Consider the following 19,986-nt stretch of genomic DNA (forward strand, 5'->3'; position numbering starts at 1 on the left):
CTCTCCTTTCCATCTCCGTGCATAGTGGGCCTGCTCTCCTCTCCAAAGTGGCTTAGTTCTAAGCACCCTCACCCCCGCCCCCTCTCTCTCGCTTTCTTTACTTATTCTTTACTCTTCCCCGTCCGCACATCCTCGACACGTGTTATGTGCGTATCACGGTCGCCGCACGCGCTTTACCTGTACTTCTCTCGGCGACTCTGCTCTCACCTCTTCCCCTGTGGTTGGGACGGGGGTTTTCTTTCGCTCTCGTGCTTCGATGGGCGTCTCTGCCGATGCCCTTCGATTTTTTTCTAGGCTGGCGTTTGTTTTCTTCTCGACCCCCACCCTTTATAGCTGCACGTTCTACCGGTTGTGTCGCTCGGTGTGTTCTGCGGGCTCTCTCAGCGCCTTTATGTAGGCGACGTGCGTCGCTCTTTTCACTCTCTCCTGCTTGTCATGGTCTTGGCGAGTTCGTGCGTGTGTGCGTGGGGGGAGGGATCCTTTACGCAAGAGACGCGCCCGGATGCCGGAGGGTGCAGGGAGAGGGGTTGTTGGGTGGCTGTCGCTTTAATCATGGATGAAGGATCTGGCCGGGTGCGCATGCACTAATAGGGGTTTCGGTGTCTGTGATTGCTGTCCTTGCGTATACGAGTGTATCTAGGTGCTTGTATTCATGCACGCACATGTCTTTCGCCTATCGGCCACCCTGCCCGCACCTCTCTCTCTCTCGTTCTCTCTCTCTCGCATTGGCGAGTGGTGGCCTGTCGTCGTTGCGGAGGCGCTTGTTTCGATGGAACATCGTTTTCATGCGCTCGTGCGCGGACGAGATCGCGCGCTTTCTTTCCCCTCGCTGGTGATGGTGGGGGTTGGGTGGATGCGCGTGCTCTCTCTCTCTCTTTCTTCTTTCCAATTTGCGAGTGCCGCGGCGGTTTTGCACACGCTCGTGTCTTCGCTGGTCGCCTGTCGTTCGGTTCCACATGTTTTGTGCGCGCGTGCGTCTCCTTCTCTCCTGCACGCCTCCACTCAATCGCTATTCGTGCAATGTGTGAGGGCAAGGTGCACTGAATGTCTCTATCGTGTGCACGAGGGGGCAGAGTCGGGTTCGAGAGAGGGGAGGGGGGAGGTCTACCCTGCCTCTTCCTCCCTGTGTAGGCGTGCAGTTCTTCTTCGTATGTAAGGGTTGTCTTGGCATCATGTTAGTGGTAGGCTCACTTCAAGCAGCAAAAGCAGAAAAAAGCGCGGCATCCCTTTACCCCGTGCTGCACACGCGTGCGCGTGAGCGGGCACTCGTGTCCGTGACAGGAACGACGCGCTGGCGGAAAAAAAGGAATTTTCACAGCCGTAGTTCCACAGCGTAGAAGCTGTGCCCCACGGCTGGGAGGGGGCGGCGGACAGTGCGGAGTCGCCGTCCTGCTTCCTCATTTGAATGTCGCTGCTTTGCGTACGACCACACCCGTCGTCTGACCCCTCTTCGGTGTGTGTGTGTGTGCGTTTGCACATGAGGAGTCCATGGGACTGGGTGCGAGGGCTCTGCTTCTCCGCCCCCACCTTCTTCCCAAGAGATGCCTCTCCTCGTTGTCGCTACTTCTGTCCTTACCCGGCAAAAGCGTGGCAGCCGCACCTTCATAGCAGAGTGCGCGTGCCCTGTGCGTTAGGCGTGCGTCTTTGGATGCGGTGCGGACGAGAAGGGCTGCAGCCACGTGCCGACTACACCTTTTCCTCCGTCTTCGCATCTCTCTCGGCTTTCCTCTTTGTGTCGCCGTCTTTTGCTGGTTTTCTCTGTGCGCGGCTGTATGTCTGTGTGCATGTGTGTGCGTGATGATTGCTTTTTCATCGATGCTGATGGCGCCTGCGGTGCAGATGGATGTGTCCGGCCAAGGACGTCGCCGACACGCCGAAACGGACAGGAAGAGCAACGAAGAAAAGCGAGGAAGAGACGGTGAACGCTAAGGCAGTATCAGCAGAGCATCGAACGCAACACCCGACGTCGCATCTTAAGTCCTCTCCGCACATACACACACACACACATATATATATATATATAAAGCTTTTTATTTTTGTGTGGCTCCACACACCCCCTGTGTGTGTGTGCATGTGTGCGTAAAAAAGAGGAAGACGCGTTGTCTCTCCCCCTCTCTCGCTGCAGCTGGTGGCTTCGTGCACGCGCTCGCTGACGCTCTGCTTCTCCACACGACAGAGAGGTGAGAAAAGGAGCTGTTTGCACGACGCTTATGTAGCGCGAATCCAATACAAACACACGCAGACACAGACACAGACACAGACACAGACACAGAAACACCCTGGCGTAGCGGAGAGGCGTGTGCCGTTCTCCATTTCTGTTCGTGCTGCTCGCCCACAATGACGCAGCCACCGGGTGCCTCCGAGAAGGAAAAGACGGCCCGACTCGTCGAGTCACTTTCCAGACATGAGCAGGTGGAGCTCTTGGCGCAGGCGCTCTTGCGGGAGTACATGCATCGGCGCGGCCTACGCGAGACGCTGCGTACCTTTGATGCGGAGAACCCGCGCGATGAGCGCACCATCTCATCTCGCGCTCTCATGCGTCAGCTGCTGAACATTCCTGTCGACGGGCGGCCATCACGGCTGCAGCCCACCGCTTCCTCCTCCTCGGCGAAACCGCAGGCTCCGACCTTCATGGAGGAGCTGTGTTCCTATCGGCTGACAAAGAACAGCTACCGGAGCCTGAACGGGAAGAGGGGCGGCGAGCAGCAGCGTATCCAGGAGGAAGACCCTAGTGATGTGGAGCTGCGTGCATTGCGCGAGGCAGCAGATGCACAGCGGGCGGCAAAAACCTCATGCGAGCAGAAGCAGCGCGAGTACGAAGAGCTGCTTGCCGCGGAAGAGGCCTATCAGCAGCGCAAGGAGGGACACAAAGAGAGGAGGAAGCGTAAGTACAAGGACAAGAGGAGGCGCAGTTTGAAGCAGCGCTCCCGTGACGACGCTGGCAGCAACGATGATGAGGCGGAGAGTGAAAGCGAGCAGAGCGATGATAGTGAGGGCAAAGAAGGAGCTGCGCTCGTCGCCGGCTACTCCCACGCGTCGAGAAGGCCACAGTGGGCCCCATCGGGCAAGCGCCGGCTGTCGGCGGAGTCCGGAAGTGGTGTGAATGCGGCCGCTGTAGCGGTGGGCGCGCATTGGCAGCCACCAGGCAATGCCGCTCGAGCAGATGCCGACCTCAGCACTTCCGGCGATGGCGTCTCTCGCCGTTCTGCGAAGATCGTTTCTGGTGGAACGGTCCATCTTGGGCTGGACAACGCCGATATTAAGGATAGAAGCGACCACGAGAGTGAGGCGGACCCGTTCGGGCTCAGTGGGGCGAGTCGGCAGGCGCTGATGGCGCGAGTTCGCGCAGAGAGCGAGCACTGGCCGACGCAAGCTAACGGAGGTGCCAACCATGCCCATGCCAGCAGCACGAGCAATGTTAACGGCGACGGGGGTGCCCCGGACAGTACTCTGAGCGCTGCACCTGCCGCTCTCTCGACGCTAGCCGGGCGAGGAGCAGGTGATAGGGGACTTGCCTCGCTGAGCGGCCCTCGACCAGTTGGACGGGCGGCAGCAGGATTCAACCCGAACGGCACGTATGCGTCTCCATCGTTCTCTGGGTCGCTTTCTGCCACTGTACCTGCCGGTGCCAACGGAGGCATGGCTGCGCTTCGCATGAAGGCCTCATCCATCCCGATTCCTGGCCTGAGCGCAGATGGCGCCGTGAGAGGACTGGCGAGCACGCACAGCAGTGGCTTTCCTTCGGCGATGCCGACTGTCAGTTCGGCACCGAGCATCCTGGTGAAGCACGTGAGCGCACGGCAACAGTGCGACCATGGTGCAGCCAGCGACGGGGCACTTCATTCGTACGACCGAACCGCGCTGCCGCGCAGCAGCGCGCTAGCCGGCAGCAACGGCGGCAGCAGTGCGCGCACTGCTGCCGCCTGCATTCCGTCACCGAACGCTTCTGCTCTGAGCGAGTCGGCCTCCCCGGTGTTCTCTGTGGCTTCGCGATCCCCCGCCAGCAACGCTGGCGGATCAGGCGGAGGCGGGGGCAGTGGACTGCGCCACGGTATCGGGTTCCGCACTTCGTCTACCTCGGCGGAAGGCACGGCGTCCTCGTCCGCCGCATTCATCGGCGCTGCCGACCCCGCTGCCGGTGCTGCAAAGCCGAGCCGCAAAGAGCGCCGTGTAAAGCTGCTCGTGGATTGATGAGAGGTAAAGAGCCTGAGTGTGCGTGCGTGTATGCGTGTGTGCGTGCTGCTTTTTGAACTCAATGACGGATGCGGATGCGGGTGTCCATGCGAAGTGTCTCTCCTTCTCTTCCTCTCGTCTCGCTTCCTCCATTCCTGCTTGCAGACAAGCACACGGCGGTGCTGCCGATGTTGATGCCAGTGAGCCAAGCGAACCGCAAAGGTGGCTGGATGACGAATGTAACATGTATATATATATGTATAGTGGAGAGGATGTTGGTGGTGGTGGTGGCGCTGTTGGTGCCGTTGGTGGCGGGTGAGCTGCTTGCGTGCCTGCAGTTGTGGGTGTATCTCCGCGCATGCAGGTGGGACAGACGGAGGCCACGGACAGGTAGCGTCAGCCAACAGCCACTCGCGCATTCGTATGCGCCAAAGAGAGAAGAGGGGCGCGTCTCTCTGAATCCTTTTTCGCGCGCAGCCTCTAAGGATGTGTCCGCTCAAGGGCAGCGCTCCCTTCTTCGAAACCCCCTCCCGCTCAGGGTGCGCCCTCTTCACGCTGCACACCTCTCAACCCTCCGTGAACTTCACAGACACGCACGCGTTTGCCGGGAGTAGCAGCAACAGGTGCCGAAGGCACCTGCGCAAACGACGATCCCGAGCTCGGGGCGCAGAGGGGTGCAATGCGTGCCGTTGTGGGACTGAAATACCGCTCTCGCACCCCTCTGCGCTTGTGTGCCTCGTGTTTCTGAGCGCGCGCACTGCACCTATCGTTGTTGTCTCATCACGGCAGCGTATGTGCTGCAGCACATGCCCGCGCCCACCCTCCCCGTTTTGATTGATACGACTTGCGCCTTTCTTGCGCGTTCGACATCTCCTTGTCTTCCCTTGCACGGCCCTCGCTTTATCTCTTTCTTTCCCCCTCACGTTGCTGAATGGCTGCATGTGCCCTTGTCTCTTGTTTTGGCAACACGCACGCCCCCTCCCTCCTCTCTCGTGGCACAACTTCGCTTGCCGCCGCCACGGCGATCACTGCGACTACCCGCCCTGGGCACGTATACGCATATAGACATATGCATACTCATGTACGCACGCGCCCCCCTCCCTCCTCTCCCTCCCTAAAAGAAAAGAAACACGCAACCTTCCATTGGCGCAGGTGCAGCCTTGCTTCTTGTGTTTCGCCTTCGCACCCCCTTTTCCCGCCCGGTCTTCGCTGCAGGCGTAACGAAACGGAAAAGGAGACACACCAAGGCCTGTTGGTGGTGTCTCTCGGCCTCCGCTCCCCCACCTCCCCCGTCGGCCCACAACCCCACACACGCTGGCACTCCGCACCTCTCAGCTCTCCATCTTCCCAAACGTCGAGCTTGCTGACCCTCTTTTTCTTTCGTTGACTGCGATTCTTTTTTTTTTCTTTCGTGCGCGTGCGAGTTGCCGCATCCGCACTCGCTTGTCGTTTTACATGCGCGGTCGGCTCAGATCGATCGAGCCCCCTTGACAAGCCGAACTGCACAGCAGCGATACGGCCACCCATCCTTCTTTGTGTGCGTCGTGGGGTGTGTGCGTGCGCACGACACCCATCATCGCTACCACCATTCACTAACACAGCAGTGGCGGCTTTGGTTTGAGGAATCTTACGCTCTAGTGCACCTGCAGCAGCTCTGGCGCGCTTGCTGCGGCTTCCTTTCTTTTTCGCTGTGACCCACACGTGGCTGCGGCTGCGAATTTGTGTGCACACACACACGCACGCAACAGCAACAAAAAGCGAACGGAAAGCAAACCGAAAGTCAGATCCAAGTACGCGGAGGAAAGGAGGGTCGAGCGATCTGCAAGACGCCGCCACCTGGCAGACATTCGACACTCAGAACTTGTATCACGGATTGACGATATTGTATTTGCCCCAGTTGCGGTGGCCGGTCTCTTGCTTGTCGAGGCGAACCTCACACATCCGCGATGGGGTGCGACTCATCCAAGGAGAGCGTGGCGTCCAACACCGCGTCCGCGAGCAGCAGGGGCAGCCGCAACTGCGCCGAGAAGGAGAAAGGTGGGCGACGCACTTATAGTAATGGTAGTACAGAAGTCAAAGGCAAATCGGGCGCCAGTGGTGCCCACAACGGCGGCAGCATGGCTGGCGCCGGTGGCACTATGGCGGATCAGAGCCGCTGGCCGACGTGCCACTTTTGCCACCGCAAGGTCCCGGACAAGGACTACAACGCCCACACTGTCATGTGCGACGAGCGTGAGGTGACGTGCTGGAACTCTTGGTGCCGCCAGATTGTGCGGCAAGGTGACCTGCAGAAGCATCTGGAGGACTGCGGGAGGCGGCAGAAGGCGATTTGCCCCAAGTGCGGTGCCGAGATCCTGGCCATGGAGATGCTGGCGCACCGGGATAGCTGCCAGCCAAAGCCGTGCCCGCAATGCGGGGAGCTATGCATCACCCGCATCCACAAGTGGTGCCCCAAGACAATCCTGGCCAAGGTGAAGTTCATCAACGGTCCTTTCGCGACGGAGGTTCTGCAGCGCCGCTTCTTGCCGCCCAGAAAAGAGAAGGACCCGAGGGCGAAGCTCGAGTATAGCGTGGCGCGGATGCAGCTTCTGTGGCGCTGGATCAAGTGCAAAGGCATGATCGAGGAGACGATCTTCCGCAGCGTGTACAAGGAGATGGACCTCAAAAAAGAGGGTTTCGCCATTTTCAAGGCTCACGACAAGGTCAACGAGCAACACGTCATGGCACCGAAGCGGTCGCGATCAGTGATTCAGGCACCAGTGGTGGCCCCAGCGACGTCCTCGCACTACTTCCCGGTGAACACCAACGCCCCTATCACCCTTCACCACGTCGAGCAGATGATCAAGGACATCAAGAACCGCGTGCTTCTGCCGTACCCGGCCGCCTGGCGCGTCTTCACCGACGCGATGAACCACCTCAACACCATGCCGAATGTCGTGCGCGTGTCGCCGGCCGTCGGGGCCCGCGTCAGCAACGGCCGCGTGATTCAGGGCTGCAAGGTAGTCGTTGTGGGTGACTTGCACGGCCAGATTGCCGACCTCCTGCATATCCTCAAGGAGAGCGGTATGCCGAGCGAGAGTAATTATTACGTCTTCAACGGCGACTACGTCGACCGCGGCGCGTGCGGTGTGGAGATCATTCTCATCCTCTTCTCCCTGATGCTGGCGTGCCCCAAGTACGTCACGCTCAACCGCGGCAACCACGAGTGCGACTACATGAACGACGAGTATGGCTTCGATGTTGAGGTGAGCACCAAGTATGACCGTAACGTGTTCCGGCTTATCCAGCGCTGCTTCTGCGCCTTGCCGCTCGCCACGCTCATCGGTGGCAAGATCTTCGTCGTTCACGGCGGTCCGCCTCGGCGACGCGGGGTTAGCATCAACGATATCTCGCGTATCCAGCGCTTCCGGCAGATTCCGATCCCCAACTACTCGCAGCCCGAGGAGGACGAGATCTTCCAGGACATGCTGTGGTCCGACCCGGTAGAGGACATAAAGGGCTGGCGAGAGAGTCAGCGTGGCGCGGGCGTCGAATTCGGCTCCGACGTGACGATGGAGTTCTTGGAGAACAACAAGCTGGAGCTCATCGTACGTTCGCACGAGGATTGCCTGAGCGGGTACGAGGAGCACCATAACCACAAGCTACTGACGATCTTCTCGGCTAGCAACTACGACGGACCGAACTCGAACTACGGCGCCATCTGCACCTTCATCGGCGACAACCTGGAGCCGTCTTACCACACGTACCAGATGTTCGAGGACGAGTACGACGACTCACAGGTGGTGAGTCTCACCGACTCTTTCGCGCTGACGGCGCCGAACATCGCCAGGATCAGCTCCTTCACCGCTACCATCGGAAGCGTCGGCTTTGGGGTGAACAAGAGTAACTTTATGAGCCGAGTTCTGCTGCACCGTCGCACGAAAGACAACATTCTGCGTGAGCTGCGCGAGCGCATCTACCAGCGCCGCCACCGCCTTCTAGCCTACTTCTCGAAGCTCGACCGCACGAACAAGGGGTCACTGTGGATGATCGAGTGGGTGGAGTCGATGCGCAACGTACTAAACCTCGACCTGCCATGGTACTTCCTGCGTGGCTACCTCGTCGAGGTGGACGATCACTCGCGCATCTGGTACGCCCCGTTCCTGAACCGCTTCCACAACGTGCTGCAAGATCTGTGGGGTGAGGAGTGGCGGCAGTCCGTGTGCGCGCGAGTGCTGCAGCAGCAGCGCATGAATCACCGCTCGCAGCTCGTTTCTGCCGCCTTCAACAAGGAGGTGGTGAACTACAACGAGTTCTGCTCTGTCATGCGCGCCATCGACTACACGACGAGCGACTGCCAACTCTTCCAGTTGTTCGAGTCGTTCGACGAGAAGGGCAACGGTCATATCAGCGGACCAGAATTCTTGAAGAAGGTACAGCAGATCGCCAACGACAAGCCCGACCCGCTCCGCTGGGACATCGATGCCATGGAGCAGCTGCAGAATATCGTGATCCAGGGCCGCAGCCAGCTTCCCTCGCTGTTCCGTGTAACTTCGCGGGACAAGGCGCTGTCAAGAGAGCGCTTCATGGCCGGCATGGCGCAGCTGGGCCGTTGCATGCGCAAGCAGCTAACACAGCCACAGAGGGAGGCTATCTTTGACTTTATGAAGCAGCGCGTGCCAGAGGGGGAGGAGATGACTTTCGACATGTTCCTGCTGTGTGTGTACGTCTTCGATCGTCGAACCGTCGCCGGGATGAAGTCGTCCTACTCGCTCTCCGACTTGAACGAGTTAGGACTGGCCCCCATTTCTTTTCGAAATACGAGCTTTTCTGGCTCCGGCACTGGCCGCTAAACCTAAGTAGTGACGATTCTGGCGATGGAGATGTGGCACACTTGTCAGTTCGTGAGCGTATGTGTGTGTGTGGGGGGTGAACAGATGCCTTTGCGCGTGGTGACGATGGTACGTGGCCTTGACTCCCCTTTTTTTTATACTGCCGACCTCACCTTGTCCTGGTATACCTATACATACGCACACATATAAATATAGAGATATTTATAGGTGCTTGCTTACGTCTCTTGGTATTTTGGCGCAGTACTTTTTTTTTGTTTTCAGCTCTCCCCCCACCGACTCTTCCCCTCCCTTTCTTCCTTCCTGTCATGTTTCTTTGCACGCTCGTGTGTGTGTGTGTGTGTGTGTGTGTGTGAGTATGCCGGTGTCTCTGTGTGGCCCCATCGACGCTCCGTAGCGGTGCTGACGGTTTCTTGGACTTGCTGCTCTGTTCTCTAGCGTGCTGGCGCCTCGTTTTTTTTTGTTCCCCCCCTTTCGCGCTATGAGTATGGTGTGGAGGCGGCAGACCGTGCCTTTGGAGCTGTGATGCGGAAGCCGAGGGTGGTGATGTGGAGGAGAGAGGTGATGGCTCGTCCGGTGCTCGGCATGTTGCGCGTGATTCTGCCGCATTTCTCTCCCTCTCGCTCTTTTTTTTCGTTTTACATGCTTTGCTGGGCTTGTCTCGTTCCATCGCGTTAGTATCGGCCTTCCACGCTTCATGTGCGCTGCTCGGCCGCGCCGTTTCCTTGTTCGCGTGTTTTGCGTTCTCTCCGTTCCGTTCTGGCCCCCCTCCCCAGCCTTCGTTTCTCTCTCTCTCTGTGCGTGCGTGTGTATGTGTGTGCAGTTTCACGCGCTCTGCGCGTGCGTGAGAACTCGTTATGGAATTTCGTTTTGTTGTGCTGTTCTGTGTTTGTGTGACGAGTGTCAGCGAAGACGGCGATGTGCGCCTGTGAGGCAGTCGTCGACGTTCTCTCGCGCCTTCTTTGCGTCTCTGTGCTTATAGGTAGGCCTACACATATATATATATATATGTGTGTGTGTGTGTATGAAATATATACCTATATATGTATGTATATGCATGCATGCACGTGTGTATGTTTTCTCCCGGCACTGCGTTTGCCAGTCTTTGTGCTTCTCTCGGCGTCTCTGTCTTGTTTTTTCCTGACACACAGACACACACACACACCTACAAGGAAGAGGCATCTGCACTCACGGAAGCATCGACAGATACAAGCCGCCCCCTCCCGCGCATGACATATCCGTCTTTCCGCTTTCCTTGCTCACCTGCTGATGCTGACTCTTTATTTTTCTTTCTCAAGCCCTGTGACTTGTATGCCGATGTTGCGTGAGAGCCAACAGTGGAAAGGGCGGGAGCGTCGGGCGTGCGGGCTGCTGGGGGGGGTCTGTGTGTCTGTGTGTGTGTGTGCGTGTGTGCGGCTTGGCTCCTTCTCGGCAAAACGCTACCGTGCTGTGTTCGAGCGTGCCACAAGGCTTGTAGAACGTTTGCCAGCGAGGAGCGGGCAAAGCCGAGCCACAGAGGATGATGCTCACGCAAAGGAGGACGGCAGTGCCGTGCCGAGAGCCGAGGTAGGACCTTGCGTGCACGGAGCCGTATAACTTCAATGGAATGGGACTTGGGATTTTCCCCTTTCCACCTTCCCCTTTCTGTATCTCTCTGCGCAGGCGATAAGGGTGCGGCGAAGTGGTGCAGCCCTGTTGCCCCTGCCAACAGCTTGCAAACATGCATGTACATCATTCCTTGTTCAATGAGTTGCTTCAGACCAGCGTTTAGGCGTGCCGTTTAAACGACGTGGAGTCGGGACAGAGGAATCCGTCATGACGCGCATTCATACCCTGCAGCAACCCAAAGAGTGGGATTGGCAAGAAGACTTCGCACGAGAAGGTGCACTCGGGTTTCCACAAGCGCAGAACAGAAGATTTCTGAAGCGAGGGCGAAAAAGGGCTGCAGGAACCCACAGCGACTAGGGAATGCGCGACTCTGTGCCGTCTGAGACAGACACCAGGATGCCCTCTCCGTAAGCCATAGCGCATCAGGCGAAACGATCGAGGAAGCGGCTCTTTAGCCAACAGGAAAAGCAAAAAAGATAGCGCAGCTCCGAAAAGGTTTCATTTCGCATGCGAAGTTCCACAAGCTCACCCCCAGTCGACAGGCTGGCGGCGGCGTGCACCATCTTCACGGACGATGCCGAGTAGTCCGCGATGAAACTTGCTGCGGGTGACAGGCAGTGCTCCAGCCGCTGAGCAGCCCGTCAGCCACAACTCCGCCTTCGTGCGACGCCTGTACGGCGAGTGCCCGGCAAAGTACCGTGCAAGCATCGTACGACGGGAATATCTGCTTTTCCCGAGAGGGGTACTTGATCAGTTGCGCTACCCAACACCACGAGGCGGCGGCACCAAACATGACCGGCGGCCACGGCTCGCAAGGAGAGATGTTTACGTGTCAAACATCACAGCTCTTTCGCACTAGGGGCACACCACCCATGCTCGGGGCGCGGGTTCACCGCCCTCTGCGGGAGCAGACACAGTTGTCATCGGCCAAGAAATGGCTCAGATCAAGACGAACATGAATGGGGTCGCCAAGCGCTTGTGCCGCCACAGAGGTCCACCGCGAAGACACAGCAACAACGGCAGTCCGAGCGGAACCGGGTACACCGCAATGGAGGACAACGCTAGCGGCAACAGCAGCCTCCTGTTCCTGCGCGGCGCACTCTGCGCGTCGATCTGCCGCGGCACCTCGGTGCAAAGGCCGGATGCTTCACACGGAGGGCTAACTGCATGGGGGACGGTGCCAAGCGAATGGGGGAGCGCAGGAGAGGGTCACGGCACGGAGTGGCTGCGGGGCTGCTAGCGGCGACGGTGCGGGGGTGGAGCGCACACTGTCAAAGCCTAGCGGGGACAGGGGGGGCGCAGGATGGCGCCTTGAGGGCCGCGGCGGCGGCGGCGAAGGCCACCCGCGATGGCCGCAACGCGGCCTGGGCGGTGACAACCCTCCCTCGATAGTCTTTTTTCCCTTCAGCGCTGGCCGCGGGGCGGGCGGCTTCAAGCGCCTCTATGGAGGAAGAGCCGCTGCATGGATTCTAGACCGGTGCTGGGCCATGCACCGCTAAACACCCCCCCCCCCCACACACACACACACACAAACGACGCCTTTCAGGGTGTTTGCCTGCCTCTTCTTTGATTATGGCTGCTGCCTTTACGCTGCCTGGATAGGCCTGCGCGAGCATGGGAAGGTCGTCTGGGTGCTGATCTCTAGCCGGGCTCTTTCTTTTTTTTCTCTCGCGCCTTTTACAGGGCCTTTCGGGCCGCTGCCCGTTGTCGTGTGTTCTCTGTTCTGTAGTTGCACGTGTTCCCTCTTTATATTTTGCCCGGCTTCTCACTCGGCCTCTCTCTCTCTGCGCCGTGCGCTGCCGGAGGAAACGCTTCGACGTGCGGGCCTGTCTTGTGGCCGGCGGTTGTCGTGTGCGCCGCATGCGATTCGTCGTGCTGTGGCGGCGGCGGCAACAAAGAGAACGGCACAACCGAAGGAGCAGAACACATCGCTGCAGCACTTCCTCTCGAGAACGAAGCGCACGATCGCCGCGTCTCTCTCCCCCCCCCCGCGTGTGCACACCGGCTGTGACGCGCGTGTGTTCGCCTCGTCCCTAAGGTGTACCTCACAAGGGCGCTTCCTCTTGTTTCTCACCCGTGCTCGTCACACACGTCTTCTCTTCGAAGTTGCCACATGCACTTACACAGGGTTTTCTTTGCGGCTTTTCTCTCTTCTGCTGGTGCGCGCCTGCGCGCGTGTGTGCGTGAAGGCGCATGAGAGCTCCTGCGTGTCACCTGCTCATACTCCCTCTCCCTCTGCAGCACTCCGCCCAGTGAATGGGGCCGTCCTTAGCTGCTTTACAGAGAGGCGGTTATCATAGAGGGTGCTGCCTCTTGCGCGAAGCTGCGCTCGCGCGCTGTGTGACGCTGATTCTCCCGCCACTGCGGCGGCTTTCCTTTCGCCCCTATCTACCACTGCTATTTCGATGGGTGCGCTCTGGCCGCCTCAGCTGACACCTCTACGTGCGTGTGTACTCCTAGGAATGGGCGTGGCCACCGCTGCCCTTGGCGGCCAGCACACAAATCCATGCATATATCGACCTACTTCTCTCTGCTCTCTGTTGCTGCATCGCATGCTCCCCAAGCCTTTCCCACTTGTCTCTCTCCCTACTCTTTTGTCTGGGCACCTGACGCCCGTCGCGCTCGTCGGCGTGCTTGTGTGCGCATCCCCTCGTTGTGCGCCAAAACCGCGTCCACGGCCATTGAATGCCTCACACACACACACAAACACACACGTGTATGTATACACATGCATATGCACTCCTGCCTCATTGCCGCAGTAGGAGCCCCCAAAACACACACACACACACACACACGCCCTCGTCCGCTGATCGCTCACGCTCTCTCTCTCTCTCTGTGTCTCTGTCGTGAGGAAGCGCCTCCTTTTTTTTTTGCTTCGCTTCCTTCGTCTCCCCCTTCGCCCAATCGAAAACGCAATCAGCTAACAGCAGCAGCAGCAGCAGCAGCCATGTTCACGCGTCGCTCCGTATCTGCGGCGGTTGGCGCCGCCATGGCGACGTCTTCTTCGCTGTCAATGCAGCGCCGCTACGACCACGACCGCTGGTACGGCCACGCTCTGGAGCTGGACACGCACAACTATAAGTTCAACGGCGAGCCGCCAAGCTGGATGAAGACGCACGCGAAGACAGAGGAGGAGACAAGCTTCGCCAAGAGTGTGCTGCCTCACATCGACTTCGCCTCCAGCTACGAGTGCCTACTCTTCGACGCGGATCGCCTAAACACCAATCTCAACCGCAAGGAGTTCGGCAATGAGATCAAGTACCGCCTCGAGAAGCAGGCCAACACCGTCGCCAGGGCGCAGCAGCTGCTCAGGGACAAGAAGGCCGGCACCGGCCCTGACGCCGAGAAGGTTGAGAACACGCTCATTGCCCGCATCTTCGATGAGGAGCATGTGCAGGCGGAGATGAAGTACGTCAAGTGCATCCGCGCGAACGAGTTGGCTGAGGACAACCGCCTCGATATCCTGCCCGGCGGCTCGCCGAACTCGCTGCGTGAGAAGACGCGCTGGAACCTTAACACGGAGCTACACCCAGCCGACCGTGCAGAGATTGGTGCTCGCCTGACGGCGTGGCTGCCAGAGAAGTACCACATTGTGTACTTCGATGACTTCCAGACCGTAGCCGCCAATGACGCAACCGCCCGCAAGGAGATGCTCGAGATCGTGGAGAGCGTGCAAAAAGAGTACACCGCGGAAGCGAAGGAGTGCGGCTACGAGAACGACCTCAAGGAGACCGTGGCGGAGCTCATGGACGACGTCGATCCGACCCGCACCATCACGATGGAGGCCATCAAGTCCTGCAAAGACCTACAGCAGCTGGAGGACTGGTCGCGCCAGGTGCACGAGTACAACGGCGACGACCGCATCATCGAGATCTACGCCCGCGCTGCTGAGATCACGAAAAACGCGGAGCACCAGGCGCTGGTGAGGCAGATGCGCGAGTGGCGCAAGCTGGCCACCAAGAACGAGAGCAGATTGTAAGAGGGAAATGCTCCCGCAGACAGGATGCGACTCTCTCTGCGCAAAGAGCCGTTGCAGGCCGCATGTACGGCCAGTTCTTTGTGTCCCCCCCTCTCTCTCGTCGCGACGGTGATGTGGACGACGTCGCTGCGCAGTTTGCCCCGTGCCTCTGTTCTTCGGTCTTGAGTGCACGAGAGCCCTGCAAGTGTCCAAGGGGCGGCATGTGCATCTGAAGCTCTCCCTCTCGCTCGTGTATTTGTGTTGAGTAGCGCTACGCGCCTCTGCGTACGTGTCTCAGCGGCATATACGCGCGTGTGTGTGTGTGGATCGAATAGGCGTGCGCGTGTGTGCGCCGGCGCGTGAGAGAGACAGGATGGGGCGAGGGAAGCGAAGGGGGGCCGCATATAGGGTCCATCCTCAAAACCAGTCCACGCACACGCGCAGGCGTCGCAGAGAAAGGCGGCGCCAACAAAAAAAATTAAAACACTGAAGTAGTTAGTAGTACGATGGAGAGAGCGATAGAGACGGCGAAGTTGTGCTCGTGTGTGCGGTAGAGCGAGAGAAAGTGAGGAGAGGGGGTTGGGTATATACTCAACGGGTACGCACGGCGCACACGTGCGCATTCGTACAAAAAGAGGGTCCACTCTAACGATGTCTGTGAGCCCCTGTATGTGCATATGCATACGTCTAGATACATATATATGTGTATGTGTATATGTATGTATGTATGTGCGTGTGTGTGTGTATTAGCGTGCCTGCGTGCGTGTCACGCCTTCTCTTCCAAACTCTCTCCAGCTCTCTCTCTCCTGTACTGATCTAGTAGTGTGGTGAAGGAAGCCGAACAGGGAACGAAAAGTTTTTTTTTTACGAGAAGACCCATTAACGAGAGAGAGAGAGGGAGGGAGGGAGGGGGCGGAGGGAGGTAGTATGCGCTGTCTGCAAAGTCGGGGCGCTCCCTCCCTTTGCGTCCGTACCTGGGCGCTCTTCTCATGCTTCTGACTCTTTTTTTTTCGTTTGAGAAGATGCCCTCGCGTGCGTTTGCGTCCGGGAGCATAGCGCCGTTCCGTCATCTCGCGATATTGCATCTTGCCTCGACCTTGTTCCTCCTCTTCTCTGCGTTGTACTGTCGGCTGGCGCTATCGTGCGTTCCGCGGCTGTGTGGGCTCGCTTTTTTGTCTTTCCGTCTTCGTTTTCCTTTTGCTCCCCCCCAGTCGTCACCGTGCGACGACGACGATGATCATTGTCTTCACAATCATCATCTCATCAGCGTCGTCGTCGTTGTGGTTTTTGTCTCTCCTCTTCGTGGCCCCGTTGTCAGTGCGTGCGCATGCATGCAGCGAAGAGCGGAGGGGAGAGGGGAGAGCGGGGGGAGGGCGGCGGCGGCGGCACAGGAGAGCGATGCGTCTCTTCGACATTAAGCAGTGTTCCTCCCTCCGATCCTCCTCCTTGCTTCCTTCCTTCCCGGTTCTCTTCCTGTTCCGTGTTTGTTTGCTCGGTGCTCTTTCTCGCATGGCATTTCGAGCGTAACAATAAGAGCCGAGCATTTTCAAAAGGGCAGCGCACATGTTGCACACGCAGATGCGATGCGATACATGTATGTGTGTGCGGTGGTCGTTAGCGAGACAGGAGGGCAAGAGAGAGGGGCTCGGGGAACATATCGTCCACATGCGCCGTGTGTTTGCCGCTGGCAAGATGGCGAACTCACGGGAACTTGCTGGTGCACATGAGGGCGGCGTTCACCCTGCACTTATGCGGTGACTCGCCTTCCCCACCCTCTCCTACTCTCTTTTCTGCCCATCTCACGCACAGGCTCTCTGGCGTGCCTCGGTTTCAATTGGTACTTGCTGGCGTCAAGGGCGCGAGCGTGTAGGATGAGGCGCACATATATAGCTGTACGTCTTCGCGTATCCTATGTTTTGACGCCCAAGCCTGTCTCTCCTCTCTGACTCCTCTTCATCCTCCATCGATGTCTCTGTCTTTGAGGCGCTCTCGGTTTCTCTCCCACACGGGCTGTCGCTGCGCCCGCACGCTGGCGCAGCAACTCTGGCTGGGATAGGACGAAGCAGGCACCATTCATCCTTGATTGTGCCGGATCACGTGTGCGTGAGAGGGCGTCGTCCGCGTAGACACACAGCGGCGCGTTCTTAATGCTTGTTCGAGAGAGCCGACTTGCACGAACGCCACAAGCAAACAAACAGCAACAAGAACGGGCACGCTGCGGGTGGGAGCCGTGTTCCTCGCATGCACATGTTATTGATCAGAGTGCAGGACGTCGTTGACTAACACGCACCCAATAAAACAAAAAAGAAAAAAAAGCGGACGACGACTCAGCACCGGCGTTACCGACGCTTCGCGCTCTCGCCTCGCCTGGTTGCCGCTGATACGTGAACGCGGCAAGCCACACGAATGCGAAAGCGCCGCGGCGGCGGGGCGTCGTCCCCGTCAGGGACGGGCAGGGGCATCACGAAGGCGTTCGCCTTCTGGCAAGACCGCGAAATTCACTTTGACGCCGCAGCGCCGGTGCTGAGGCTGCGCGAGAACACCGAGCACGTCTACGCCACCTTCGATGATGTCGAAGACACGAAGGGCAACAACGGATGTCCCGGTACGCTGCTGGTGACAAATCTGCGGCTGATCTGGCGGTGCAAGCAGCGGCCAAACGTGAACCTCAGCATCGGTTACTACTGCGTGCATAAGCTTACAGTGCAGGAGGCGGAGTCGAAACTGGCCGGCAGAATGACGGAGTGCATCACGCTTGGTGCCAAGTGCGGCGCTAGCCGCTTCCAATTTATCTTTTCTGTGGCACACAACGCCGGTGGCATTGGCAGCAGCTCGGCTGCGAGCGTGAGCACGAGCGGCGGCGCCGTTGCTCAAAGAGACCGTGAGAACCGCTCTCGCCGGCGGCCAAGCAATAGCACAGGAGACCACCAACGTCTGTACGCCACCATTCGCGCTGTCTGGAACGCGTACGAGAGCACGCGAGTGTACCGTGAGCTCCGCGTGCGTAGCGCGGTGGTGCAGCACGGTAACCTTATCCTCCTCGACGGCGAGAACGTCATTTCCCGCACCAGCGGCGTAAGCAGCGTCAGCAAGGACGAAGGCCACCTCGGCACCTTCATCGTGACGAATATCCGCGTCGTGTGGTTTGCGGCGGCAGAGTTCTTTAACGTGTCCGTGCCGTATCTTCAGTTCGTCGGCCTGCGCTCACAGATGAGCAAGTTCGGGCAGGCGCTGGTGATCGAGACGTCCAGCTACGCCGGCAACTTTGTGCTGGGCTTCCGTGTTGACCCGGAGGAGAAACTGAATGAGATGTACGCGGAAATCAGCACGCTGTGGCGCACCTGGACGGCGCGGCCGCTGCTCGGCATGAAGGTGGAGCTGCACGACGACACCGGCAAAGTAATGGCGCCAGAGGCTCTCGGCGTGGGGGGAGGGGACGCCGGCGACAAGAGCGGGAGCGCAGAGCACCCTCACGGCGGCGGACTACCCGGCGCCGCCAGCGACGCGCAGCATGAGCGGCAGATGGAGGGACAGAACGTTCTGCAGGAGGTCCCGACGGACGCGCTGGCGGCCTACTACGCGGGTGGTGGCCGGAAAGGAGAGGATCGGCGCCCCGTGTACGAGCCATCTATCGGCCTCGCCGTAGAGAAGCTGCGCAAGGGAACCACAATCCAAAGTCTCTGGGACACCTCTATATCGTCCTGATATCGAAGGGCTCAGTGAAAGAGAGCGCCGTGCGAGCACACAACGCTCTCATGTGTGCTCGGCGCGTTCTCGAGCGACAGCAGCGCAGGCGGGCACCGACGCCTTTGCCGTGTTCAGGTGCGTCTGCCGATGGGGCTCGCCCTTCGCGTTGCGTTCGACAACGCCTACTCTGAATCTTCCTGTGTATCTCGTGCGTGTATGCTTATGTCTGCCTCCCTCGTGTGTCTCCCTTCGCCGCGCTCACCACATGGCGCACAGGACGACACGGGCGCAGCGCCACGAACGCGCCAGCGCCCCACCCCTTTCCCTTTCACATGTTTGCCTTTGCCGGTCCTCTTTCTTTGTTTCATCGCTTCCGAAGATTGTCGTTGCTTCATGTGTGTATGTTTGTGCACGCGTGTGAGCGTTTGCACACCTTCTTTCTGGCGTATGTGTGCGTTCTTCAGCATAAGCTCACCGGCCCCCTCCCGCTCCTCCTTCCCACAACCCAAAGGTTGGCCGCAACAGCTAATCAGGGGGTAGGCGCATCTGTTCTTCCTATACCTCTCGTCTGTGTGGGCGCCATGAGCGCGGCGACGCTGCTGACGACCAGTCGAACAGCTCGGGCACTTTGGGGATACGTGTACGTGCGGTAGGAAGCGATGCTGACGGTCATCATCTGTCTTGCGTCGCTCTCTCTGTCTCTTTCTCTATGGTTGCTTCTGAATGGCTCGTGTCCTGGCGGCTGCCGCCGCACCTCTTCACTGCGAGACACGCTGATACACACACACACACACACACACGCTTGAATGCGGTTGTGCCAGCGAGCTCACGTACTCCCATCGTCTGCCGTAGACATTTTCTTCTGCATTGGACTTTTTCTTTTTCCTCTCCCTCCTCTCCCCAGCTCGGGCGCGGCTACACTGCAGGGAGGGGGTGGGGTGGGCGCAACGAGGTTCGGCAGCATGCGCTCATATGTGCGTGTCTTTACGGCATCAAGCGGATCAGAAAGCAGCGAAAAACACACGACTAAAGCAACGGGCAGCAGAGGTGGGGGGGCGGCGTGTCGGCCGTACTTGCGCGCTCTCTTACCCACTCTCACGCTCACTTTACCTCTTCACAAGGACAGCCCCTGCCAGCTGGTTTACACGACCGTAAGTACCCACGCCAGCGCACGACACCGGCGCCAGCATGCAGATCATACTCAAGAGTCGCAATCGCTTCTTTGCGGTGGCTCTCTGGAGCGGCGCAACGACCGTGGTGATGTTCTGGCTGGTGCTGCGCCGCACGGGCTTCAACACCGCCTACAGCCGGTGCACCTACCTGGTAATGATGGGGGAGTACAAACAGCTGCTGGAGCCTGGCACATTCCCGAGCAACGATCGCCTTCCGCCCCACCTGCGACTTGACAAGCCTTCTTACTTGGACTTGCGCGATACGGAGATTGCGCTGCCACCGGTGATTGATGTCAGCCTCTCGGACCGAGATCAGGTGAGGCAGTTGGAGGGTCAGCTGCCGTCGACGGAGCGGTCGGACCTGCATGTACACTTCGGGCCAATCAAATCACAGACGATCATCATGACGCCGAGCTCGAACGAACGGTACGTGCGGCGTCGACTCGGGTTGTCTGAGAAGGATCGCAAGAATCTAGAAGCCGAGGGGCAGCAGGCCTTTGCGCAGGCGTGATCGTGATGCACAGGACTGGACCGTGCGTAGAAAAGGACACAGAAGGCC

The 19,986-nt window shown here is 58.9% G+C and overlaps 5 protein-coding genes across 5 annotated transcripts; all 5 read left to right on the plus strand.

Moving 5' to 3' along the window:
- Positions 1-2,337: 2,337 nt before the first annotated feature.
- Positions 2,338-4,191, plus strand: LINJ.12.0600 (conserved hypothetical protein; the record flags this gene model as incomplete). The annotated part of the gene is made up of 1 exon (XM_003392256.1): positions 2,338-4,191. One exon carries the CDS (start codon positions 2,338-2,340, stop codon positions 4,189-4,191), a length of 1,854 nt encoding a protein of 617 aa, XP_003392304.1.
- Positions 4,192-6,119: 1,928 nt separating this feature from the next.
- LINJ.12.0610 (serine/threonine protein phosphatase-like protein) lies at positions 6,120-9,005 on the plus strand (the record flags this gene model as incomplete). The annotated part of the gene is made up of 1 exon (XM_003392257.1): positions 6,120-9,005. The coding sequence occupies one exon, from the start codon at positions 6,120-6,122 to the stop codon at positions 9,003-9,005; it is 2,886 nt and encodes a 961-aa protein (XP_003392305.1).
- A 4,552-nt stretch (positions 9,006-13,557) lies between these two features.
- LINJ.12.0620 (cytochrome c oxidase subunit IV) lies at positions 13,558-14,589 on the plus strand (the record flags this gene model as incomplete). The annotated part of the gene is made up of 1 exon (XM_003392258.1): positions 13,558-14,589. The coding sequence occupies one exon, from the start codon at positions 13,558-13,560 to the stop codon at positions 14,587-14,589; it is 1,032 nt and encodes a 343-aa protein (XP_003392306.1).
- A 2,385-nt stretch (positions 14,590-16,974) lies between these two features.
- Positions 16,975-18,273, plus strand: LINJ.12.0630 (conserved hypothetical protein; the record flags this gene model as incomplete). The annotated part of the gene is made up of 1 exon (XM_003392259.1): positions 16,975-18,273. One exon carries the CDS (start codon positions 16,975-16,977, stop codon positions 18,271-18,273), a length of 1,299 nt encoding a protein of 432 aa, XP_003392307.1.
- A 1,170-nt stretch (positions 18,274-19,443) lies between these two features.
- On the plus strand, positions 19,444-19,938 carry LINJ.12.0640 (conserved hypothetical protein; the record flags this gene model as incomplete). The annotated part of the gene is made up of 1 exon (XM_003392260.1): positions 19,444-19,938. One exon carries the CDS (start codon positions 19,444-19,446, stop codon positions 19,936-19,938), a length of 495 nt encoding a protein of 164 aa, XP_003392308.1.
- Between the last annotated feature and the right edge of the window lie 48 nt (positions 19,939-19,986).

This window comes from Leishmania infantum, chromosome 12 (assembly GCF_000002875.2).
Source record: "Leishmania infantum JPCM5 genome chromosome 12".
In the NCBI taxonomy this organism is placed as follows: domain Eukaryota; phylum Euglenozoa; class Kinetoplastea; order Trypanosomatida; family Trypanosomatidae; genus Leishmania; species Leishmania infantum.